General features: G+C 50.6%; 1 protein-coding gene across 9 annotated transcripts in view; it reads left to right on the top strand.

Annotated features, from left to right (window-relative positions):
* The window catches only part of Arms (Ankyrin repeat-rich membrane spanning), a 640,646-nt gene that overhangs the window by 452,030 nt on the left and 161,422 nt on the right, over positions 1-27,194 (top strand). Inside the window, exon 1 of one of the 9 annotated variants that reach the window (XM_071694098.1) lies at positions 23,511-23,622. The exons of the other annotated variants lie outside the window; for them this stretch is intronic. Coding sequence (XP_071550199.1) covers positions 23,581-23,622 — 42 coding nt within the window. The 5' untranslated portion in view covers positions 23,511-23,580. Of the gene's footprint in view, positions 1-23,510; positions 23,623-27,194 lie in introns of those variants that run through there. 9 annotated transcript variants of the gene reach the window in all.

Below are 27,194 nucleotides of genomic sequence, written 5' to 3'. Positions count from 1 at the left end.
AAATGGAAAGAAGTTGTTTGGCTGAGGATCGCCAGTGACGTCTTCCTGGCCAGGCCAGACCAGGTTCTTGTGGGAGGTGTGGTGGGTGGGGTGGGGTCGGAGGTCATGTGGTGTGTCACGGGCGGGGGGGAAGGGATGGGTGGGTCACGTGAGGCTGTGGCCACGCCGGGTTCGTGTCCCGTTCCACCTCCTCATGCTAAATCCTCCTCCTCCTTCTCCTCCTGCTCCTCCTTCCTCTTCCATAAGGCGTCATGCGAGTATATTATTTATAATCTGTGTCGTCCCTCATACGTAGTAGCCTCCTCACATCACCTGCTGCTGCTGCTGCTAATCGCTTCCTTGTGTAGCCCAAGGTTGCTGTTACTGGTGCGCCTGCAGAACCCCCCCTCAGAAAACGGAGGCGAAGGGAATGGCGTTCGGCCGTTTTGTGATCGTACGTAGATCACCCGGTGAAGTGTGCAGGACTCTTCATTCAAGATAGAGCTTCTTTATATTCTGTATCTGGAATCCTTAGGGGGTCTCGGAAGAGGTTGGGCAGGAATCCGCCGCAAATCAATCAACTCTCGCAAAAAAAAAAGGTCACTTGACCTCAAGAAGTTTGAGCTGGTTTCCCTACATTAGTACATGTCTTGGTCACATTTTCGCGAATAGAGTCTGTCCTAAAATACCCAGGACGAGTTGCTCCCCCTTTTTCACATTTTTTTCTGCTGTTTGGATGAGGAAGGTTGAAGGATCGCGCGTTCCAACTCGGACCCCGAGCCCCATTGTGTTGAAAATTCCAGTCCTCGTCTTATAAGGCTCTGTGGTCCCCCGAGATTTTCTTTTGACGTTGGTTTGTGTCTGTAATTTCCCGCGACAGCTGTTCTATGATGGCGGTGGATGTGTACTTTTCTGTATGACGTCGCTGGGGCTCGGTATAGTGGTGGGACGCGTGCACCTTTTATAGCAGCGGTTCATTATAATGCATCCACGTGCGTACCCTTCCTTCTATTTTTAAACTCCTTCCCCCACTTTTTTGGACCTCCTCCATCCACGGACCCCCTCCCTCCTCCACTCCATCTCTGTTTTTTACATAGTTCATCCGTCCAGGCACCTTTCCCTCCTCCTCTAAACTCCCTCCCACCCATCTAGACTCCCTTCCCACTCCTCCGTCCCCCGCCGGAGGGTGACCTCATATCTGGAGACGGCAGGAGACCCCTGGGCTGACTTGCTCGTCAGGCTCACATGCCCAGCATGACACCGGCGGTAAACGCGTATTTTAGCAACGCCGCTCTCTCGGCCGGCCACTTTTTTTCCCCCCCGTCGAGACTTGTGAGACTGTTGCTGGGCTCTTTGTGACGTCCTGCTGTTGTCCCTTTGTCTCCGAGGGGTCTCATCTCAGCCAGACTCCAGGGTTCGGTCCTCATGTTCCAGTGTTATGTCCTCCTCGCGTCCCTGCTTTCCTAGTGTGTATACAGACAGGCCACAACACACCCTGCTGTGTGGATTCTCAGCTCGTGCCTCAAGATCTTGTTATGTCCTATGGGCAGACCTTGACCTCCCACCCGTGGGACACAGATCGGCAGGCCTCTTGTCCTTGATCTGTCGTGGTGTCAGTCCCTGAACTCCTACCCTTCCATCTCCATGTCTGTACCTCACCACCTTACGGGACGCGTCGGGTCGCCCCCCCCAAGCCCCTGTGAGGGGGAACCTGCGTGTCGTGCCCCAGGAATAAGATGTTGACAACCAAGGTTATCCTCTAAAGCGGTGGTCTTTGTTTCAAGTCCGTCAGTCCAACTCCCAGTGGCGCCTTGAACTTTTTCTGCCCACGGGAATTCATTGGTACCGGTGTTAGATTTTTTTTTTTTCTCCGGGAGAGGGCTAGTGGTACGAAAGACATGGGAGTACAGTGGAAGGACAGATAACAGATGTCTGAGGGTCTACGACGAGGTTATCTGCTGGAGAACAGTACATGGGAAGGACAGATACAGAGGACCTGTTGATCTACGACGAGGATATCTACTGGAGGACAGCACGTGGAAAGGGACAGATAACAGAGGACCTGATGGTTTACGACGAGCTTATCTGCTGGTGGCCTAGTGCATGAGAAAGACAGCTGATAGAAGACCCGTTGATCTATGACGGGGTTATCTGCTGGAGGACAGCACAGTGAAATGACAGATAACAGAGGACCTGATTTGTCTACGACGAGGGTATCTGCTGGAGGACAGTATATGGGAAGGACAGATAACAGAGGACCTGATGGTCTATGAAGAGGGTATCTGCTGGAGGACAGCATATCGTAGGAAGGACGGTGAAGGGGAAGCCTTGTGGTGTGTGGCAAAGTTATACACTAAAGGACAATAATCTTTTTACATGGAGAGAGGAAAGGAAAGCAGAATGGTCATCATTTATGATAGTGCGGGGAATATCATGGGTTTGAAAGGCGTGTGAAGGACATTGGGATATTATGTCACCTCTCGAGGATAACACTTAAGTCATACTGGTGTTGATCGTGGTCGGCAAATATTTGCACGATTCAGACCATTGTGAACATTGGTGAGGTCTGATGACAAGCTCGAGTACACACACACACACACACACACACACACACACACACACACACACACACACACACACACACACACACACTGCACCCACACACACACTGCACCCACAGTCACACGCCCACAGTGACTGCAGCCACGCTCTCCATGCCCACACTGATCACGTCGCCCTCAATCTCAGCACGTTATCGGTGCTGACGCCCACGCCTCTACCACGCAACCCCCCCCCCCCTCCCCTCCCTCCACCACACACACACACACACACACACACACACACACACACACCAAATCAAGCACCAAGTGCACGATTACTTCACCAGGCTGAAGGGCCGTGTCAAGTTCACCGGCGGGAGGGGCGTCGCTCCCCTGACAGGACAAACTACCAGTGTCCACGACGACGACGTCCACCACCACGACGAAGACTTCGACCTTGATGACCCAGTTGTACCTCAGTCGTCCAAGCTCGACCATTGGGTGTGTTGGCTTCGTCCTTTGAGCAGACCTTTAAGCGTCGGGTGGAAGGCCAGGCCGCCATAACCGAGGGCCGGACAAAGTCGTGTCCAAGGGATTAACCGCGAGATCACTCAGCCACGTCGGTGCCTCCGCCAGTAGCGTGGTGGCCATTTTTACGTCGCCAGGGGAATGTGATCTTGTTGATGATGAACATGCCTCGTGAAGCGGAAGGGAAAAGGTCAGTGGTGTTCGCTGTGCGACCGGCAAAAACCATTAGGTCAGGTATGGCTGTTACCTAAGGTCAGAACTTGGCTAAAAGGTCACATACCAAAGGGGAAGTGACCGAACAGCACATTATGCAAGCCGCCCGCCTCCGCCACCACCACCACCACCACCACCAGTTGCTGGGCTGACCTGCCCTGGAGCATGCATCTCTCAAAACCAACCACCCCCGCTCCCACCTAACGCCAGACCCAGAACGTGATATGCCAGCAGCCAAGGCTGGTCCTCAAGTGGTCACAAGCTCACTGCTAAAATTCCACAGTCCTGGAATAAGAATGGTCCTCGGCGCGTCGTAATGGCTACAATCGAGGATGTACTTTTAGATTTAGTGAGAATCTGAGGTGAAGAGGTTAGAGTCAGAGTCTGTTAAAGATATATTTCCTGAGTTTTTTTTTATTTTAGGGGGAGCGGGGATCATTTGGACATCAAACGCTTACGACTCTTGCTCTGAAGGTGCTACGCGGGGGGAGGGAACCGCTACACGAGGGGAATGTTGAAGGTTTTTCCTGGCCGGCCAAGACGGCTTGGATGGTGACGTGGTCCCTGGGAGGCGAGGCGAAAACGAACACCTTTAGTTTGAAACGGTGGAGTGTGTGGCTGCTGTCCCAAGGTCGGCGGCGGCGAGGTCAAGTGTCGTCGATGCGACGGGTGACGGAGCGCCGTCGTGGTGCGGGTGGAGAGAGAGAGAGAGAGAGAGAGAGAGAGAGAGAGAGAGAGAGAGAGAGAGAGAGAGAGAGAGAGAGAGAGAAGTAAAGGAGGAGTAGAGGTCCCTCTTTGTTACCCACGAGAAAGGTTGATAATTGAGGTGAGGGTGGATAGCAGGTTGGTCTGGGATGTGTTAAGGGTGAGGGTGGAGGGTAGGTAGGTCTGGGGTGTGTTAAGGTCGTGAAAACTTGAGGGGCTTCGGCTACTGGAAGTATGGCACATGGCGGAGTACGGATTACGGGCGAGGGTGGCTGGCACCCGCATGGAGCAGCAGCACTTAGGGGGTTACTTGGGCTACGCCTTCGACTACGGAAGGTCAAGGGAGACGACCTTTGTCCCTGGCTCAGGTGTTCACACCTTCGCCCTTCATTAAGCACATGTGATCAGCGACCTTGGCTTTTGTTCTGTCTCTCCCGAGGCCAAGGGTGTGGTGTCTCGCTCCCTACTGCTGTGTTAGGGTTAATGGATGGAGGGAATTACCCCAGGATTCGCATCAGGGGATCTGCTGCGGGAGCTCTGGTGTAGCCAAATTATGGTCCAGAGTGAGTAGGCAAATGCCCTCACAAATGATTGATACACAGCAAGAACGTCAGTGCCTTCGTGTGTTATCCTGATCGCTGTGGCACACCAACAGAACTTGAGCGAATAAGGTGAAGGAACTCTTGCACCTCGAACCTCAAATGTATATATATATATATATTCTTCTCCTCCTTCGAAGAACACTGGTAAAGAGACGTGCTTTTATAGTCCGCATTTTGCTGTGTCTTCCACGCAAGGCAGGACGACGGTTCCGGGAGGGTGGTGCTCCTGCAGATCCCTGGCCTGGTGCGTGTTTACACACATCTGCATGCACAAGTTGTCCAGGTTTGTGGCGCAGGCCGGGAGGGCCGGGCATCCAGAACAGCCAGTCTGAGCCTCAAGTACCACTAGGGTATCCTTGCGCTGCCCAAGGCCGTGTGGCAGGATCTTGAAGCTCTGCTCCTCACGATGTTCCCCCAGCGCTCAACTTTAACCTTTTTCTGGAGAAAAAGAAATTGTCTTGAGGTGGAAAGCAAACAGAGTCAGACTCGAACGCGACCCCGGCTGTCCCTAGAGGTAAGCAGTGATCATGACACGAGTTAACGTCAGTTGTTCCTGGTGGAACGATTGGCTCTGGCGACGCGAAGAATCCCCCAATCGTCGAAGTGCTTCGAATCCCTGAAGATCTGGACAGCGGGGAACAGTATATGCTAATCGTTCAAGGCTGGCGGGGATGCTCCTCCGAGGTGATGGTCGCACCGGATTCTCGATCTTGGGACAAAAACCGATCATCGTCGTGCATGCTCTTGTGCTTTCCTGGCGCAGGATGTGCAGGTTTGGCCGGGGATGATGCGCGTCCGAAAAACCTGGTTCGCTGGGCCTCTTGTGTTCCTGACTGGTTGGCGAAATGTCAAGAGGTGGACGACTTATGTCACGTTTGACATCATCATTTACTACGTCTGTCTCTCCCTTCACCCGTGTCGCCTTAGGAGACGATCGCGCCTGCTTGCTAAGCGCCAGGACACAGCTGCTGCAAAGCCTCAAGGTCGCACGGGGCTTAAAACACCCCCACCTTCCACGCCTCCTGCACCCGCGTGTTGTGTGGGACTTCGTAACACCAGCGGCGCCTTTGCCTTTTCCCCTCCTGTAGGCGGCCGTAATCAACGCCACCACCATATTGGTCTAGGTGGGAGAGGACCTCTGTGGTCTCCATAGTGGGTGATGGTCTTCACCGCATCACAACGCCAGTGGAAGTAAGGGAAGGCCTTGGGGCACGTCATTCGTCTCTGTTGTTGTGTGAGGGTGTTTCTGGCCTCCACGCTCAAACTACTCGGCCGTAGATTGCTGGTAATTAGGTGTGTGTGTGGGGGGGTTGGGGGATAATGAGGTTATTAATGTCGGCTATGAAGGTCACCAGTACTCTCTCTCTCTCTCTCTCTCTCTCTCTCTCTCTCTCTCTCTCTCTCTCTCTCTCTCTCTCTCTCATTACATTATGTAACGGGTACACACCCACGCCCTCCCCTCCTCCGCTGGCCATGAGAACTACACCAAAAGACCCGTTTTCTGTCACCACCGTGAGTAGAGGACAGGACCCCTCCTTGGGGTGTCCTTTCCAGCGCTGTTGCTATTCCCGTATGTGTGCGCGTGTGCGTGTGTGTGTGTGTGTGTCGTCAACACCTGGGAAGGCCGTCCCTCACGAAGTGCGAGGAGCGTTCCCGGCTCCGCCTCGACCAGTTTTTGTGGCGCGGCGCGCCGGGATTTTACCGGGCGCGCGATTGGGGCGGGGAAGGGTAGGCATGGGGTTGTGGGGATGGGGGTGAGGATAATGGGGTGTGTGTGATGACGGCGCACCAGCAGCAGCAGCAGCAGCTGGATAATGAAGAGCGGATGGAAAGATGATGGTGTGGGTGGGAGAGGGTGAGGGTGGCTTGGCGAGAGAGGAAAGAAGGCAACGGTGTGTTTCATATGGATATGAGGAGGAAGATTTCTGTTGTAAGCAGAGGAGGGTTACCGTTATGGAGGAGGGAGGAGGATTGACTGTTGTATAAGGAGAGGGATAATTGTCATAGGGAGGAGGATTATCTATTTATAAGGATTATGATTATTATGGTCAGGAGGAGGATTATTGTCATAGGGAGGAGGATTTACCGTTATATAAGGAGGATTATGTTATAGGGAGGAGGATTAACGTTATACAAGGAGGATTATTGTTATAGGGAGGAGGATTTACCGTTATATAAGGAGGATTATGTTATAGGGAGGAGGATTAAACGTTATACAAGGAGGATTATGTTATAGGGAGGAGGATTAAACGTTATACAAGGAGGATTATGTTATAGGGAGGAGGATTAATCATTATATAAGAAGGATTATTGTTATAGGGAGGAGGATTAACCGTTATATAAGAAGGATTATTGTTATAGGGAGGAGGATTAACCGTTATATAAGAAGGATTATTGTTATAGGGAGGAGGATTAAACGTTATATAAGAAGGATTATGTTATAGGGAGGAAGATTAACCATTATATGAGAAGGATTATATTCTAGAGGAAGATTAACCGTTATATAAGGAGGATTATGTTATAGGGAGGAGGATTAAACGTTATATAAGAAGGATTATGTTATAGGGAGGAAGATTAACCATTATATGAGAAGGATTATATTCTAGAGGAAGATTAACCGTTATATAAGGAGGATTATGTTATAGGGAGGAGGATTAACCGTTATATAAGGAGGATTATGTTATAGGGAGGAGGATTTACCGTTATACAAGGAGGATTATGTTATAGGGAGGAGGATTAGCAAGGAAGATTTCCGGCTTGAGGGCTTAGCGTTATAAGGAAGGAAGTTACTGTTATAAGGAGGAGGATTACTGATACAAGGAGGAGGATTACCATTATACGGAGGTCGGTCAATATGAACTTGGTAAGGGAGGGAAGATAGGAGCTCCAGGGTGATGGAAGAGGGAGGGAGGCATTTAAAACAACGAGGCAGCACAAATGAGAAGGAAGAGTAAGAAATGTGATGGACAAGAGAGGGAAAGAGACGGGACGGGACGGAGAGGACCACAGGGTGATGGACACGAACAGGTGTGATGGAGAAGGTTATAGGAGGGGAGGGAAGGAAAGGGGGGGGTGGGAGGGCTCACAAGGGTGAGGGAGGGTGATTAACGGAGATGATGGAGACCAGCGGAGGGAGGAGCCGCAAGGGCGTGGAGGCAGGACTGGGAGACTACAGGGAAGGAGGGGTTCAGGGATGAAGGTCGTACGCCCCCCACCCCCCCACCAGAGGAGAGAGAGAGAGAGAGAGAGAGAGAGAGAGAGAGAGAGAGAGAGAGAGGAAGGAGAGTGGGGTGTGATTGGATGTATTTGTCACGAAAACGAGAGCTAACGAGGCAAAGTGGTGGAGGAGAGACGACTAAGAACCGAGATCATCAAGTGAGGGGGAAGGTAGAGAGAAGAGATAAGAAGAGAGGATGAATGTGATGATGGTGGTTTGACCGCTGAGATAATTAACGAGATTATTTGATCGAGGTTTCTTTGGGAATAAGAAGAACGAGGAGATAACGTGGGAGTTTCAAGGATGAACGACCCCGCGGAACGTGAGTCACTGTAATCGTAGGATCACACACACACACACACACACACACACACACACACACACACACACACGCTACCCTCGAGGGAGGGGGAAAGAAGAAGTCCAAATGATGACGGATGACCCCGAAGATGATCTCCAAGCGTACGTCGTGAAAAATAGAAAACGGAGTTGGCATAAAGTGGTGTGTTTCCCGTTTTCTCGTGGGCATTAGGCGTCGATTTCACAAGCAGCGAGGGGGAGGAAGATGTCGGCTGGCTGTCTCCAAGGCTACAGGAAATTGGTACCACCGTCTCGCCACGAGGGGGCGCCCTGCAGGAAATAGAGGCAGCCCAGTGTATCAGGTTGTAATAATGAGTGTGTACTGGACTTTACCAAGCCCTTTTGAAAGACTTGTGTAGCGGGGGAGAGAGAGGAGAGGAGAGAGTGGGGAAGCAGACGCATCTCACGGCTTCAGCAGGAAAGAAGGGGGAGGAGGTAGCTAGCCAGCAGACTTTCTTTGCCAGCCTTGCTGAACTGAAGTCTTTGGCGGGACTTCACTCACTGTGGAAGACATTGTGAGGTTACCATGATATGTGAGGAGGTTTTAGCGGTGTTGTGAGGGGGAACAGTAGGGGTTGTGAGGTGCCTCCTCAAGGGGATGTGTCTTCTCCCAGTCAGTTTTCCCCAGCCGCTGGAAACGTACATGTGCCGTGACTTGTGCACTTCAGCCACGGGGGACAGGAGTTCGACGTGTGCGCGCGCGTGTGTGTGTGTGTGTGTGTGTGTGTGTGTGTGTGTGTGTCGAATTACTGTTTGCCCGTCTCATAACCTTGTCTGTATGTACCATGTGTTTACTCCTGTTTGAACACACACACACACACACAGACCAGCGCAAGCCTGGTGATGAAGTGTGTGTGTTTATGTGATTACCTTATTTGTGTAGTAAGGGGGAGGGAGTTATCTCTCTCTCTCTCTCTCTCTCTCTCTCTCTCTCTCTCTCTCTCTCTCTCTCTCTCTCTCTCTCTCTCTCTCTCTCAGTTCTTGAACTTTTTCGGTCATCACACTGCTTGTCACTGACGTCATATCAAACTGGTTTTGGAAAATTGGACGCCGTAGCCACTGCCACCACGGTGGGCGAATTAACGTCCCAGTAACCCTTCACCCTAAGTCACAACATCAGGAAACCACCACCCTTGGTGCTATCCTGTGGACCTCCTCTTTTAGCTCTTTCCAGTGCCGTTGCCAAATGAGGTCCTCAGACATGAGAGACACGTTGTGGTGCTCGTAGGTAGGTAGGCAGGCAGGTATGTAGGTAGGTGGGTCTCACTGTGAACTGGTTGCTGAACGTTGTCCCTGTGGAGGTGGTCACATGGTTATCCCGTACACCGCTCGTGTCCCGTGCGATCCTCCTGACGAAGGGGCTGTAGGCACCGGTGCGGTGTCCAGACGACACCCACCTCCCCCCTCCCCAACCACCACCACCCAAGCACATTCGGCTAGACTAGATTACGACACATGGAAATATATATATATATATATATATATATATATATATATATATATATATATATATATATATATATATATATATATATATGTGTGTGTGTGTGTGTGTGTGTGTGTGTGTGTGTGTGTGTGTGTGTATGTGTGTGTGTATTTAACGCCAGGAATAGAACTTTGTATTATATTGCTGAGCCCCGTGAGCAGTACCTCCGTGTCTTATCCTCCAGCCATCTCGACGCTCCACCACCACCTTCACTCCCTCTCTCTCTCTCTCTCTCTCTCTCTCTCTCTCTCTCTCTCTCTCTCTCTCTCTCTCTCTCTCCACCGCGGCACCCCCAAGATGCACGTATGGGGAGGGGCTACTGCCGTCGTCGTCAGCGGCAGGGCTGCGGTCCTCCCAAAAGGACGCGTCGCTAGTCATCGCGAACGGTACGGCACAGATGCGGTGCACCCCCTCCTCCTACGGTACACAGTGAGACCATTCTAGTGAACGGTACGGCTGCGGTACTCCGGGAGCTCCTCCCACGGTACGTACACATTAAGTCGTGAGCGGCATAACAGCGACACACCCATGTACACACACACACACACACACACACACACACACACACACACACACACACACACACACACACACACACACACGCCTATTCTCACCGCGAACGGTATATAATTGGAATTCCCTCGTACCAGGAAATGGGTTGGGGGAAAAGAAAAAAAAAACACACGTTACCCAGACGACGTATTCTTAAGGTCGTAGCATCTGGTACGTACATCATCGCAAAACACACGAAACAGCTCGAGACACCGCACACTGCTCCGCCAGCAAGGGGAAGGGAGGGAGGGACGAGGTCGAAAATAAGAATAATTTCGTGTAGTCAGGAAGGCACGTTCACATGCACCAATTAATGAAATTCTGATGACATCAACTGCCCTCAGAGAGAGAGAGAGAGAGAGAGAGAGAGAGAGAGAGAGAGAGAGAGAGAGAGAGAGAGAGACTTAGCCTTGGGGTGGTATACCCTTGGCTATAGTTCCTCACCGTCGTCCAACTGGGCGGGCGCATCCCCAAGAGTTGTGACCCCCGAAGGTGAGGGAGAACCACGACCCTCGCCTTCCTGACATTTTGATACGAAAAGCGATAAAGGTTTTTTGTTTTGTTTTGTTCTTGGTCCCTTCCGTATAATGGCAGTATTGTCATGTGGTATAGTTATATATATACCCCTTACTACAAGGTTTTTGAAGGCCGCCCTAGGTTAAAACCCCGGGGTTTGTTTTATTATGTCTCCGTACCATTTATAAACCAGAGATGTCATGTGTTTTGAAGCTCGTCGTACATGGGGATGTATTATATTTCTTCCTTTTTTTGTGTGTGTGTGTGTTCACTGAGTATGTGACAATGACAAGGCGCGGTTCGAGCCCTCCCCCGCAGTTCGACCACTGTCGCCAGTACGGTGTAGCCAGGGTTCGAGCCCCCCGCCCCCACCTCGCTTGACACAATGTCACCAGTACACACACTGTGGCGTCAGGTAAGGCAGTGTTTTTCTCGGTTTGTACTCTGCTTCTTGTGATGGTCTTTCTTGTAGTGTCCAGGGTAAACCGGTTATTCGTCACTTAATTCACTTATACCAGGTATTTGGCATCGGATCCTTCTTTTAAAAGTCTCAAGAAAATAATCATGATGTTTGAAGAGTATTCAATCCTTCTTTGAAGAGTCTTCAATCCTTCTCATCCGATACATATCGTAACTTATGCTTCACGTTCAGTTATAAGTAATGTGATCAAGATCCTCCGGGGGGTTTTTTCTAATGTATGATTGATCACTTTTGAATTATATGTTGATAAATTACACCCACATTTGTTACGAGATGATTTCTTCAAGTTGCATATATATCTGTGCATTTATACTATCGTTGCCTCGTATCTTCGCCTTGCATATATGTACCATGTCCTTACCCCTGTATGTGTAACACACACACACACACACACACACACACACACACACACACACACACACACACACACACACATACACACAAAAGTCCAGTGGGAAAGATGAACTCCTGTGTTGAATGTGGGCCGACTGGCACGCCCAGGATTCGAACTCTCGCGGGTCCGACCCCAGATCTGGTCAGTGTTGACTCATGACCAGTAACAATAACCATGGAGGCCCGTGTGTGTGTGTGTGTGTGTGTGTGTGTGTGTGTGTGTGTGTGTGTGTGTGTGTGTGTGTGTGTGTGTGTGTTCAAGAGAATCATTCAGTCTGGTGCGGTCAATGCACAACCTGTTACTGTACACTGTGGCGCAGCATGTGATGTACTCAAGCGACCCCAGGACCCCCTCCCCACTCTCTCTCTCTCTCTCTCTCTCTCTCTCTCTCTCTCTCTCTCTCTCTCTCTCTCTCTCTCTCTCTCTCTCTCTGTGGTCATTAGTGTCTCGCAGAGGTAAATGCTTTAGGTACCTGGGGGACGCCTATAACCTTTTAAGCCTGGCCCATGTACTCTCGACTTCGGGCAGGCAAAGGTGAATGGTCAGGTGTGTTACATAATGTTGTGTAAGTGAGATCAGTCATTAAACTTCTGGTTTCATGAAGAGAAAAGATTTCAGCGGTTCTCGCTGTTCAGGTTTCTCATTATGTCTCAGTGACTCTTGCTCTGTACTTCACAGTCATCATTTTTCCGAGAAGACTGTGCCAAGAGCTCCTGCTACATGAACTGTGAGATCTGTACACAGAACTGTACCAACGGGGGTTTGTCTAATGTTACATTCATGAGTTTGAGCCATGTGACACCACCAGCGCCTCTCACCGTAGCACGATCGGTAACAGCTCCTTTGGAGCGTTACGGTACGGCCCCTGTGTATGTAGGATGACCTGGCGTATGACCTGAGACTAGAAGGTCAGGTCAGATTGCACTCTCGCAACCGTTCGTATCGTCGTGCTCAAGGGTCGTAGCCTTCGTGCTCAGATGGTCACACCGTCGCGCTCAAGAGTCGTCCTCTCGTGTTCGAGGGTCGTCTCGTCGCCTTCAAGGGTCGCTCCCGTCGTGTTCAAGGGTCGTCTCGTCGTGTTCAAGGGTCGTCCCGTCGTGTTCAAGGGTCGTCCCGTCGTGTTCAAGGGTCGTCCCGTCGTTCTTTAGGGTCGTACCCTAGGGTCATGTCGTCGTGCTGAGGGCCAGTACCCGGGAGAAACATGCCCTCCTCCTTGAGTTGCAACTTGAGGAAGAGAGCGAGTGGCATACGTTGATAGATGACATGGAATCGTCTTTACCACAGTGTCGAAATCACTGGGGGAGGTGTTGTCTGGGGTCCAGAGCTTCATCTGCCTGTGGACGTCTTGCCCCGGATTCTGATATTGGGTAAACTTAAGCAGCATTATAGTTAGGTGGTGATGGTTGGGGCCTTCATCATTAGCACACTTGCGTCTATCCTGAATGTGTCTGGGTAGTGAGGGAGACGACTATATCTCCAGCAGCGGTCACGACCTACGTGTCTCCTTGGGAAGGGAGACTAGCAGCAGTCACTCCCTGCTAGTATCTCCATGGCGAAGGGAGGCTGTCTCCAGGTACGGCCACGCCATACGTATCTCAAGGTTTAGGGAGACTATTTCCAGGGACGGTCATGCCCTACAGTTCTCGAAGGGAAGGGAAAGTCATTCCAGCGACGGTCAAGTCCTACATTATCTCGAAGGGGGTTGAGGGAGACTGTGTCCAGCCACGGTCACGCCCTACATATCTCCAGGGAGAGGGTTGTTGGGAGAGGTAAGGTTATTGTACGGTCAAAGAGACCCAGGCAGAAGCTGGACCCATTATTACCCCCACGGCTCCCCAGGCAGCCAATCAGGAGGACCCGGCCGGGGGGAAACTCCCGTAGTTGTTGTGCAAATGAAAAACTCGGGTTTACCAGACGCCAACGATGGTCGGACCCAGCTGGTATGTGTGGCAGGTGCTGCTGCATGTGCGCCCGAGCGCCTCCAGAGAGAGAGAGAGAGAGAAGAGAGAGAGAGAGAGAGAGAGAGAGAGAGAGAGAGAGAGAGAGAGAGAGAGAGAGATTTTGGAGGGAGGGAGTTTCGAAAGTGATTTTTTTTTTGAGGAGGGAATGGGGAGGGTTTGAACTTTGGATAGCATCTGACGCAGTATCGCAGTCCCCGAAGTGGAAATATCAAGGAAGGACATCATGGGGGTGATGGTTCGCAAAAGTTCTCCCAACTTTTGGAGAAAGAGCGTTTTTGTTGTTCTTTTTCTCCCCCATCGAAGGGCGTGTCACGGTACCGTGTCGTGGCTGGTACCTTACGCAAGCTGGGGGTTGGCTTCATTGCTTGGTGTCTGCTAGAATCGTATGATTGTTTTTCTCACAATTGGATCGGGTTACGATACACCTTCAAGGTTGGACGTGCCCAGAAAAAGGCAGTTGGAGACGATTTTGGTTAGATTTCGCAGTAGCAAGATATATATATATGTTGAAATGTTTTGGACATATGGAACGAGTGAGTGAGGAAAGGTTAACAAAAAGGATATATGTGTCAGAGGTGGAGGGAACAAGGAGAAGCGGGAGACCAAGTTGGAAGTGAAAGGATACGCTGAATAGGATTTTGAGCGATCGGGGCCTGAACATGCAGGAGGGTGAGCGGCGTGCACGGAATAGAGTGAATTGGAACGATGTAGTTTACCAGGGTCGACGTGCTGTTAATGGACTGAACCAGGGCATGTGAAAGGTCTAGGGTATACCATGGAGAAGTCTTTGGGGCCTGGATAGGGAGCTGTGGTTTCTGTGCATTATTCATGACAGCTAGAGACTGAGTGTGAACGAATGTGGCGTCTTTTGTCTGTTCCTGGTGCTATCTCGCTGACGCAGGGAATGACGATGCTTTTTCCTGTGGGGCGGGGTGGCGTCAGGAATGGATGAAGGTCAGCAAGTATGAATATGTGCATGTGTACACATGTATATGTATGTATGTATGTATATGTACGTGAATGTGCGAATAAGTATATATGAGTGGATGGTTCTTTCATCATCCGTTTCCTGGCGCTACCTCGCTGACTCGGGAAGCGGCGATCAAGTAGAGTGATAAAATTATATATATATATATATATATATATATATATATATATATATATATATATATATATATATATATATATATATATATATATATTCGTATGAGTCCTCGAATTCTAAAGATGCAGATGAATTAGTCATTCAGTCACCGAGTTTTGCTGATATACGTCAGGTGGGCTGTGTTCATGGAGGTAGAGAGAGAGAGAGAGAGAGAGAGAGAGAGAGAGAGAGAGAGAGAGAGAGAGAGAGAGAGAGAGAGAGAGAGATTATCTCCATCAGGAGGTTTGGATGCATGTCGACATCTCTCTCTCTCTCTCTCTCTCTCTCTCTCTCTCTCTCTCTCTCTCTCTCTCTCTCTCTCTCTCTCTCTCTCTTCTTCTTCTTCTTCTTCTTCTTCTCTTCTTACGTCGCCAGAGTGTGAGAGGGAAGGGCTGGAGGTGAGGTTGACATGCCCTTCAGGGATGTGCTGCAGCAGCGTGACCCACAGTAGAGATCACGGGGAGGTGCAGCATGACCCAGTAAGGCTTATTACCCGAGGGATGTGCCAGGCGGTGAGGACATGCGTGCAAGGCAGTGGGCCAGTCATGACACGCTGGCGCAGCGAAGCCCGGCCGAATACGGCCACGCAGACGCGGATGCAAGCAGGCAGGCAGGTAAACACACACACACACACACACACATACACGCGCGCGCGCGCGCGCACTTTCGGATGTTGCCCCGGTCGTCCATGGTCAGGGGTCGTCACATAGGCGGGCCGGCGTGCCCGACGGATGATTTGCCCGGGATCTTTAATGTCGATAGATTTCCTTCTCTCTCTCTCTCTCTCTCTCTCTCTCTCTCTCTCTCTCTCTCTCTCTCTCTCTCTCTCTCTCTCTCTCTCTCTCTGGACCTACCTCTCCTCATGCAGTCATAGTAGTCACGGGAGAGCAAGAGAGAGAGGATGACAGGCGTCGGAGGAGGAGGAGGGGGGTGGGTGGTGTTGGGTCATCAGCTTCGCGTCCGTCTTAACGCGTTCTGTCGTCTCCTTCAGTAGCGTCACAGCGCCCCCGGAGGCGCCGGCTGGACGGTGGTAAAGCCTCGGTAGCTGGAACACCTGACGTAAGGAATTACTTTTCCTACGAAGTCTACCTGTGTGTGTGTGTGTGTGTGCGCGGTGGTAGCGGCGTCATCAGCGGAGCCACCACCTCCCTCCACCCACACCAACGCGTGTTCAATATCTCTTTGCCAGTCGGGTATGCAAAGTAGTCGACATTCCAGCCTCTTTAGAGGCCCATTAATCACGCCTCGAGTCGGCGATGACGTGAGTTCATGAGGAGTGTGAGTCCACACTGCCTTGTCTGTTCTGCGTCTGCTGAACAGACAGAACACACGTGAACATGAAGAACTTATGTCGTAAGAACAGGTGATATATATATATATATATATATATATATATATATATATATATATATATATATATATATATATATATATATATATATATATATGTGTGTGTGTGTGTGTGTGTGTGTCTGTCTGTCTGTCTGTGTGTGTGTGTGTGTGTGTGTGTGTGTGTGTGTGTGTGTGTGTGTGTGTGTGTGTGTTATAATCATCGTTTTATCGGGAGGGGAATTGGATTTTGTTTCTTCACCGTTTTCTTTAATGATCATTTTCACTGCGAGTGACGGTGACGTGCGTTTTCTGTGGGTAGAATAGCAGGACAACACTGCAGGGTTCGCTCCGTCCTTCGTCGGGAGTCGCGGTTCGGCCTGCCACATCAATTGTGGTCATGGAACTTGAAAAGTGGAAGCCAAATATTGTTGAAACCTTTATATATTTGTTTTCCAGCGTCTGGCGAATTGAATGGCACACGACCCATGATTCTAAGTTTGGATTTTGGCTACGGTATTATAACCCACATACTATGGTTGAACTTGGAAACTTTTCACGGTGATTGGGGCTGATGGACCAGCAGCTCGGGTATGGTGCAGCATGAACAGCATCCGCAGAAGGACCAGCAGCTTGGGTATGGTGCAGCACGAACAGCATGAGCAGAAAGACCAGTAGGTTATGGAACAAGCAGAGGACGTCAGCTTCTGCGTCAGGCTTCAGGTGGTCAGAAGCAGCAGCAGGAGGAGGAGGCAACAGCGTGGAAGGGAAGACGCCTTTAAGAACAAGCAAGATAAGCGTAGATGTGGGTCACAGGAGTAGCAGGAAGTAAGCAGTCAGTAGGGGAGGACGTCAGGCGGTACATATAGGAGACGCGTCGTGAGTGACAGGTCCCCATTCCGTTGTGTTCGCTCCTCCTTCCCCGCCCGTCCTGCCGCCCACCGCCCAGTGAGGGCGGCTGGGTGGGATAGGGGTGGGGGATGAAGATCTCCTGCATGCGTGGCATCCACGCCCATCCTCACCCTCCCTTACGCCCTAGCTGGCCTCTTGCCCTTGCCTGTGTGGTGAGAGTCAGGTGGCAGTAGGTGGGTCAGAGCCACTACGGGCGGGGTGGGCACCAAGGCTAACTGGCCGGCGTGGTCGTGGTGTGGTGGTTAATTAGGATGGTGGTGTTGGTGGTGGTCAAGTGCTACAGGAAGTAGGGGTGAGGGGGGATAGGAGACGCCTGCATCCCTACCAGGTGCCACCACCAGTGCCACCACCAGTGCCACCAGTGCCACTCCCACTTCCACCAGTGCCACTACCATCACCACCAGTGCCACTCCCACTTCCACCAGTGCCACTACCACTACCACCATCACCATCATCACCACCAGTGCCACTCCCACTACCACCAGTGCCCCTACCACTACCACCATCACCACCATTGCCACCACCATCACCGACAGTGCCACTACCACCATCACCACCAGTGCCACCACCACCTTTACTACCATCCTCACTAGTGTCACCACCACCACCACCAATGCCTCCACCAGTTCCACCACCACCACCACCACCCTCTCCAGTGACACCACCATCAGCAGTGCCACCACCGTCACCAGTGACACCACTACCACACCCTCTCATCAAATGATGTAAGACAAGGCTACATCTGTTCCTAGACTTGAGAAGTTTTTTATCAATCTTAGAGCAAGTGAAGGGAGGTTGCTGACCTTCACGGCTGGCAGGAAGATGTGGTGGACCAGTGGACCAAGTTGCTGGACCATAGAAGACTGGCCCACCAGCCAGCAGCTCCTTGTGATATTTGATAGCATTTAGGGACACCATTAGTGCCCATGTTTAGTGAACCCCCCTTGAATACGAAGTTACGACCCTTAAATGCGAAATCACGACCCTTGAGCTCGATAGGACGACCCTTGGGTATGATGGTCTGGCCTTTTGACCTGACCCTTAAGGGTTTTACAGCCGTGCTCGAGGGCGTGCCGTCGTGCTCAAGAGTCATTAGCGTCGTGCAAGAGGTTCGCACCGTCGCCTTCGAAAGCCGTACTGTCGTGTTCAGGAGCCGTACCGTCTCGCTCAAACGCCGTACCATCCAGCTCGGAGGCTGCACCGTCGTGTTCAAAAGGTCGTACCATCCTGCTCAGGGGGTGCACCGTTGTGTTCAGAAGCCGCACCGTCTTGCTCAAACGCCGTACCATCCAGCTCGGAGGTTGCACCGTCGTGTTCAAAAGGTCGTACCGTCGTGCTCAGGCGGGTAAGGAGGGCGGATGTGATGCCCCAGTACAAAGTCGCGATGCTGTGGTAAACACAACCAACCTTAAACACTTAAAGGTACTCCTCCTCAGACATCGCCCGAGCGATGTCACGCATCGTGCGAGATCGTCTGTGAGGCATCGCGCCCTCGAGCGAGCGAGCGACACACGTCAGTTTAGCCCCTGTGACGTCACCCCAGTGCCCCCAAAAGACGCACAGACCCACAACCTGAGGTGCTTGTTGTACACTGCCTCAGAAGACGTACAGACTCACGACCCGAGGAGCTTGTTATGGCCAGAAACCCGCTCCTTTTCTCTCTCTCTCTCTCTCTCTCTCTCTCTCTCTCTCTCTCTCTCTCTCTCTCTCTCTCTCTCTCTCTCCTCTCCCCGCCCACGCCGCCGTAGCTGGGTGCTGGTGCTGCCTTCTCAGATCACGCCTGGTGGTTTACGACCTGTACATGGTTTGCTGCTTAATCGTTTTAAATCGTCGTCAGGACTCTGAAGCCAGTTATCCCCTATCGCAAACCTCACATCAGCGACTGTGCAAATGTGTTCTGAGTTAGGGAATATGCAATGATTTTTTTTACGGATTTGAAGCCACCTTTAGTGAAATCGGTGGTCGGCCGGCGTAATTGGCTCTCTCTCTCTCTCTCTCTCTCTCTCTCTCTCTCTCTCTCTCTCTCTCTCTCTCTCTCTCTCTCTCTCTCTCCTACCAGAGAATGACTAGATAGTCACCAAAGTCCGTGAGACAGGCGTATAATTGATGTCATCGGCGCATAAGATGAATTGGGATAATTCAGAGATTTAGATATTTGAAAAAAAAAAAAATAATACGACAGTACGACTTTTAAGGTAAGGCCGTCGTAGCCCGAGGGGGTCGTGTTGTTGTGCTCAAGGGTCGGTCGTACCGTCTTTGCTGTGAAGGGAGGTCAGTTTAATCGTCATCGTCCCGCCTGAAAGACAGGACGACACTACGAAAGATCGAATGAAACTACACAGACGACTGTGTCACATTACGTTAAAATGATTCATTCTCCTTAGAATTTTCCCCCCCGATGAAGAAGATCGGTTAAGACAACGTTAAACAGCAGGAGTCGTGTTTCCCTTGGGGCGCGCGCACTCCCGTGACCGCCGCCCCAGTAGGTCGTGATGGTGACCAGGCCCTGCCCCCTAGGCAGGGAGGGAGAACGACGACCCCCCCTCTTCCTCCTCCTCCGTTCCTCCCTCCCTCCTCCTCTTACAGGTGACGTGGATCCTCCCAACGTGCCTTAAGGAAAGCTTCAAGAACGGGTTGGTGGAGGTCGGTCAGTGCCTTCCGATGGTTCTTGCGGCGAGGTTATTTTAAAAACCCGAATATATTTTGATCATATTTCGTGGGAATGATTTATTTTTTTTTTTCTCTCTCTCTCTCTCTCGCCTGCTTTCCTTTCTCTTTACTCGTGTGTTTTTTTGTGGGTAACCTAAATTTCGTTTTCCTGATATTCTGGGAATTATTTTCTTCGTTTACTTTTTTTTCTCTCTCTCTCTCTCGATCAAATAAGAGACTTGTCGTGTGAGGAATTTCCTTTTGGTTTGTGGAAGGTCACGTGTTAAGATTTCTCCCCCTCTGCCTGGAGCAGCTGCCTCTGGTACCGTCCAAGGACTCGCGTGGTGGTACTACCCTGCAGTAGAGCCCCTATTACCGTCGTCGAGGTCCCCTTCAGTGACATCTATGGTACTCCTCAGTGACGCCTGTGATACCGTCGACTCTTGTGTTGTTCTGAGATACTCCTCAGTGTCGATTGAGGTACCCTCGACCATAGTACCACCTTTCAGCGACGCCTGTGGTATCTGTGCAAAGCACTAAACGACCTCAGTTATCGTGTTCAAGGCTTGAGCCATTGTGTGTGTGTGTGTGAGTGTGAGGAAGGCGATGTATTCCAAGATTATTGGGTCGTCGTACCCGCGTGGTTGAGCTGTACTCGAGGGGTTAAAGTCGTCATAATCAGTGGGTCGAGTCGTCATAATCAGTGAGTCAAGTCGTCATAGTCAGTGAGTCAAGTCGTCATAATCAGTGAGTCAAGTCGTAATAATCAGTGAGTCAAGTCGTCATAATCAGTGAGTCAAGTCGTCATAATCAGTGGGTCAAGTCGTCATAATCAGTGGGTAAAGTCGTCATAATCAGTGAGTCAAGTCGTCATAATTAGTGGGTCAAGTCGTCATAATCAGTGAGTCAAGTCGTAATAATCAGTGGGTCAAGTCGTCATAATCAGTGGGTCGAGTCATTGTATTCGAATGTTTTTTTTTTTAAAGTCCTCGTCCACAAGTGGGTCGAATCAGTGTACTCAAAGGGGTTAAGTCGTCGTACTCAGGGAGCCAGGTCATCGTACTCGGGGAGTCAGGTCGTCGTACTCGGGGAGTGAGGTCGTCGTACTCGGGGAGTCAGGTCGTCGTACTCGAGAAGTTAAATTTGTTTTTTTGAGGGTCGTGTACCTGCACAGCCGGATCCGGGACCAAGTCCTGCTGCCGCTCGTCTGTTTAGCTAATCTGTTTGGAACCTCGACCCAAAGTCCTTCGTACCCTCTGCAGATCGTTGTACACTGAGTACACTGTATAGGATGTTTCGTCCACTGAGTTTCGTGAAGGTCTTCTGTGTTTGGTGATGCCGAAAATGGTCATGAGTATGACAGTGTCGGTCCCCGGCTGTCTGCCGTATGTCCTCGTCTTTATCAGATGTAATTTCGACCAGAGTTCCCGGTATGACTGTGTCGGATCTGCACTCGGTGCTGAGGACACGGCGAGAATCGAACCAACCTCTTCGTTGTCAACAGCTGCAGCAGAAATTAAAAGTGTCGAGTTACGTTTTGATCTCGAGTCTCCATGTTGATGAGGATGTGCAACACAGACGGACAGACAGACAGACATGTAGGTGAAACGTGATGGATGATTTCTCTGTCCTGTTTGCTTCTGCTCACGTTGGGCCTCTGTCACCCGCCTGGCATTCCACGTCTTGGTCATCATTCTCGCCGTCGTGCGTCGCGCCGCTGATGGATGTGAGCCTGGGAGAGGGACCTGGACGGTGAGGGCATTGAGGCAGTAGCTGTCGGGGGGGGGCCTGAATGTCTCAAGAGCCCCGCCAAGCGAAGACGAGGGAGAAGGATTCCCCCCTCCAGACCCCGTCATTACCGCCGAGCGTCCAGACCCCAGGACCCCTGCAGGGTCTGCCTCGGCGGTTTGTGTAACCAGCTGGGGTGATGAACCTCCTTCCTTCCTCACCCTCAACCCCCACCGGCCAGCTGGGGTGATGATGGGCCTCCTTCCTCACCCCACCGGCCTGTTGGGGGTGATGACCCTCACATCCCCCACCACCCACATCCACGTCTTCTCCCTCCCTCCCTGGCAGCCGCTGGTCACCGGGGTTTTCGACGAGGTTAAGATACCTCCTGCCCCAGGCGTGTGGACGGCGGCCGACCCGACACGTCGCCGGCCGGCCTGCCCCCAAGGCTCGACGGGCTCTGGATTGGCGGAGGCCCACAAAAGGAACCCACCATGTTGTTATTTACGATAATTAGTACGTCCGATAATGGCGTTCTCTCTTTTTCGTTCCCTGTTCCTTTTCTTTCAGTAGGTTAGATCAGGTACACACACACACACACACACACACAGCCTCTGCTCTCTGTTCGACTGAACAGGAGAACATAATGATGAATTTTTTCAGACAGTTTAGCCCTCGAAAAAAAAAAAAAGGAACTGATACATCCCATCGGAAATGGCACTTGATCCATTTCACTCTCGGGTTTTCTGGGTAACAGTCACCCTTGAGAGTGGACCAATAACCTACATAATAATCCTGGAAGGATTGGAATGGTCGAATCTGATTTACTTTCTCCTTGGCTGAAGACCACCTGGGGGTCTGTTGCGGGGGGGCGCGCGGCACGAACCTCGACCCCCTCACAACTTTCCGGGAATGTGGCCCGAACTATCGTAAGAGGGTCCGGACCAGAGACGGGAACACTAAAGGTCGGAATTCCGGAAACTGTAATTTCGCCAATCCGGACCGTCTGTCTGTCTTATCACCGGGGGGATCCCCCGACCTGATTGAATTGGTTTGTGGCCGATGCTGAAGTTCCGAGAGAGAGAGAGAGAGAGCGAGAGAGAGAGAGAGAGAGAGAGAGAGAGAGAGAGAGAGAGAGAGAGAGAGAGAGAGAGAGAGAGAGAGAGAGATGCGTAGCCTAGACAAGGCTTGAGGACTGATCCGGGCTCTTAAATTACTGAACTCCAGGTCGATCATATGCAGAACAGTGAAGACGGGAAGCAGTGAATCGAGGACGAATGATTTACTGGAAGACCGGGAAGGAGAACGTATGGTTTTGATGAGGGTGTCCGGGTCCCTCGACAAGAACACTTCATGAAGAGAAATCTCAGTTAGTTTAACGACGCGTTGTTCAGGTTTAGAATCTCTTGTTAAGTCGTGAGTGGTAGGATGTGTTCGGGAGAGTTGATTAAGGCATTTATATAGCTGACAAAAGAGGATAGGTGTCATTACCATTGAGTCGCCTCACTGAAAGGAGACGTATGTTTACGAAGAGAGTCCGGCGACGAGGAACGCGATCGTATGTCAAAGAGATTGAGTTCTACAAGGGAGAGGGTAGCTGGCTTGTCATACTTGATGAAGGTAAAAGAAAGAAGGAAAAAAAATAAGAATGGGAGACGTGATCACAAGGTTCAGGTTAATCAGTCTAAAATAAAGTGTTCCTCTCGACGTGTTCCCTGAAATAGGGAGGAACTGATTGACTCCAGGGCTGCTACGGGAATCCAGACGAAGGAAAAGTCAGAAGAGACGTGAAGAAATATGAAGAAATACATCACCACAGAGTGGTGGACGAGTGGAACAAGCCAGATAATGAAACACTGAAGAAAACACGTGAAGAAATATGAAGAAATACATCACCAAAGAGTAGTGGACGAGTGGAACAAGCCAAATATGCTACACTTAGTAGCCAGAACGTAAGAATGAAAATAAACATACGAAATTTACGACAGACGAGAGGCTGCTATTGGTACGGACGCCACGCCAATGCACAGGAAAGCCGCCTCCCCTCCTCCTTTCCCCACCTTCCCTCCCTCCCCTCACCATACGCGTACATGACTAGGTAATCGCACGCTGGTGTAAAGCCAGCGACCTTATCAAGGCAGCCACATCCCCACCAGAGCCCTGGACCTCAGGAGGCCGCAGTAGATTACACGGCCCCGTACGGTGTTGTACCTCCGCTGCAGGTGGCTGGCCGTCTCCTTCCCTCCCTCCCTGGTCGGTTGGATAGGCATGGTTGGCAGCCACGATGAACGGCACCGACCTCCTCCTCCTGCTGGGCAAACTGATCGTGAGTCCCTGTAGTTCTTGTGGTGCTCTGTGTGTGTGTGTGTGTGTGTGTGTGTGTGTGTGTGTGTGTGTGTGTGTGTGTGTGTGGCCAAGACGAGCGACGCGTGGCATGGAAGTGGGGTGAGGACAGGGACGTTTGGTTGGGTTGGTTGGTCGCAAAACGACTGTGATTGGTTGGCCGGTGTTTGATTATAATGCACTGTGGCTTGGTTATCTCTTGAACCCCATGTTGCGTGCGACGTTACGACGCTTTTGAGCGACGGTGCGACCTGACCCTAAATGGTCATGTCAAAGCAGCCCGGGTCGTCATAACTTGTGGTCGTACCGTCGTGCTCAAGGGTCATTCTTTCGTGCTTTAGGATCGTCGTACAGGTCGTGCTCAAGGGCGTACAGCCGTGCACAGTCGTGCTTTAGGCTCGTCGTACCGTCGTGCTCAAGGGTCGCACAGTCGTGCTCTAGGCTCGTCGTACCTTCGCACTGAAGGGTCGTGCAGTCGTGCTCAACGGTCGCACAGTCGTGCTCTAGGCTCGTCGTACCGTCGTGCTCAAGCGTCCCACCTTCGCACTGAAGGGTCGTGCAGTCGTCCCCAAGCCTGGCTTGTGTCGCTCTAGAGGTTAGTATGTGATGTGATGAACCGCCTAACGTACTGTACCCCTTGCTTGTATACACTTCCACTGCGTACCCCATCCATCCCTTTCTGGACACCCCTCAGCCCTCCTCTCCTCTCCCCTCCCCTCCCGAGCACCCGCAGCAGCAGTGCTTTTGCCTGGTGCCGTCTGGCTGGGGACGATCGTAACCCTCGCCTCCTTCAAAGCTGTGTGCTGCTGCATCAGCTGTACGCTCGCAGTTCCCCAGCACAGGCGACATTCAGAAACTAACTTAGGATATATGGCTTACTTACATTCATTTGCTTTCAGTTATCTATCTTTGTGTGTGTGTGTGTGTGTGTGTGTGTGTGTGTGTGTGTGTGTGTGTGTGTGTGTGTGTGTGTGTGTGTGTGTGTTTTGTGAGGCTGTAAATAATACCTTTTTGCTATTAGAAATAATCTTAAAAAAGGTTTAACATTTACTGTTGTCTTCATCCTGGTCTGTTCAGCTATTAAACAGGGTTCAACGAACGCCTCATCTTCGGTGCCCTTCCTACCCATCAACCCCCCCGGTTGATGCCACATGACCCGGAGTGAAAGTAGGCGCCGGCGTCTTTGGCCCGAGGGACCTTTGCTTGTCCAGCATGAGGTCTGGAAAAGATATAGAAGATATAACATGTAGGAGGAGTGCGTGCTTCGCCCATGGTGTTCTTGCAGGCATGGGGAATCCGGATGCATGATAGGTCGGGGATAAAGCAATGTGGGTTTGATTGAAAGCGTCGTGGATTTTGCTTTAAGCACGCTGGGTCTCGAGAAGGCTCCTCTGATGTGTGTTTTCTCTTTCACGTTGGAGGCTCCAGTCACGGACAAAAAGTGCACATCAAGGCCGGGCCTTAAATGGAATACAGAGAGGATTAGGAAAGGGAAAAATTGAAGACAAAGGAAATTTTGTACGAATTTTGGAAGAAATGAGAAACCTGTGTTTTAGAATGTGCCAAGTGGCAGTTATCGGGAAAAATGTGAGATGGTATACAGTTCCAAAGCTTGGAGGTGTAGGGAAGGAAACAGTTATCAAAACGGCCCACCCTTGAGTTGCCAACAGCCACACACTTGTTTCCTTTCCACTAATGCACTTTCCTAACCATCGGAGATCTTATGTTCCATACGTTCTTCCAACGTCGTAGTGTGCCCGATGTTTTCTGCCAGTTCAGGTACAGACAGTCCAATCGGCCTTCTCTTGTGTCAAAAACGGAGCTCATTCTCTCGTAGATTTCTAGGAGATTTGACCTCCTCTTTCTCTGAACTCGTGTTGCCTCTCACTGAGGTAGACTTCACAAATAGTGATCCGTTTTCTTTTCTGGTTATATTTTTCTCGTGTCTCACAGACCAAACTCGTCACTGAGATAGGTCTGTGGTTCAGTGCAATTTTCGCGGTCTCCTTTCTCAAAGATGGGCACGACAGTTGCCCTCCTCCTCTGTCTTGGCATATTTTACTTCCCTCCAGTGACATAGTGACCTGTCAAGCTTTTCTGCACACGATTTCAGTACATGCGAAGATACTTCATCAAGACCCTGAGCTTTATGTGTTGACCTCAAGGTGCAGGTCTTCGATAGTCTGTTTTTGTCTTTGTCTAGATATTTCAGTGCTGCGCAAGACCATCCCTTCATTCCCTGTCGCTGGTGGTGGGGCTGTCGTGTCGTCCACGGTGAAAAACACACACACACACACACACACACACACACACACACACACACACACACACACACACACACACTTGAAACTTTCGTTTAACCTCGTGTTGCATAATTTGACATCGTCCTCAACAGCTTAGAATCCTTCAGCCTGATCCCCTGCTCTTTAACGGTAAATTTGCTTCTAGGAAAGTTTTGAATACCTTCTGTTTTGTCTACATTACTGTTCTTAAGATTTCTCTTTTCCTCCTCTCCTTTTCCTGTTTTTTTTTTTTCTTCAATAGCTGAGACGGCCGGGCCTTAAGCAAGGCCATCTTATTAACTCTCTCTCTCTCTCTCTCTCTCTCTCTCTCTCTCTCTCTCTCTCTCTCTCTCTCTATATATATATATATATATATATATATATATATATATATATATATATATATATATGTCTCCCAGCCTTCCCCTTTTTATCGAATGGGGAGGATGAACAGCTGGGTCGACTGTGAACCGACTGGCGCAACCAGGATTGGAACCATTGCACTCGACCCCGGGCGGCCCTTGAATGCGTCACGGTCAGCGACGCTAACCGCTACATCACGGAGCTCTCTCTCTCTCTCTCTCTCTCTCTCTCTCTCTCTCTCTCTCTCTCTCTCTCACTCTCTCTCTCTCTCTCTCTCTCTCTCTCTCTCTCTCTCTATCAATTCTGTTTGACTGTAATGCCTCAAGTAATGCTCTCCACGACACAGCTCCAAGCTTTTCAGTTTTTTTTTTTTTTTTACTAACATACTTTACTGAAACATCTTTTAATCTGTATTTATTTATCTGAAGCTAAAGGTAAACCCACGTTCCTTCCCCCATTGTAAACGTCAGAGAACTTTCCAAAGCATTGATCTTCATCGCTGCATCAGAAATCTGTTTCTCAGTTTATTTCCTTTAGGTAATTCTTTAGCTCTAGTACAGTTTACACGAAAGATAACTCCTCGCGAGAGTCTGGTACCCTCTCTTACACCCCCTCCCCTTTTTTTTTTTTTTACCACATAATCAGACTGGAGCACTACGTGAGTACCTTTAAAGCCATTTAGTGTTTGCTACCTCATATTCTCAGCTTCCGTGCCACTGTGTGTGTGTGTGTAGATAAGATATGGTAATGATGGTGCATAAGTCCCCTACACTGATTGTACATTAAGTCCCCTACACTGATTGTAGTGGGGTAAGCACCACGCTCGCACAGAATATTTCCACCGTGTTTACTCTGAGGGCTGGTGTCCCCATGATTCATAGTTTGGCTATGTCTCACTCCCACATGCACC

This window comes from Panulirus ornatus, chromosome 56, assembly GCF_036320965.1.
Source record: "Panulirus ornatus isolate Po-2019 chromosome 56, ASM3632096v1, whole genome shotgun sequence".
In the NCBI taxonomy this organism is placed as follows: domain Eukaryota; kingdom Metazoa; phylum Arthropoda; class Malacostraca; order Decapoda; family Palinuridae; genus Panulirus; species Panulirus ornatus.
This window is presented reverse-complemented; position numbering and strand designations above follow the sequence as displayed.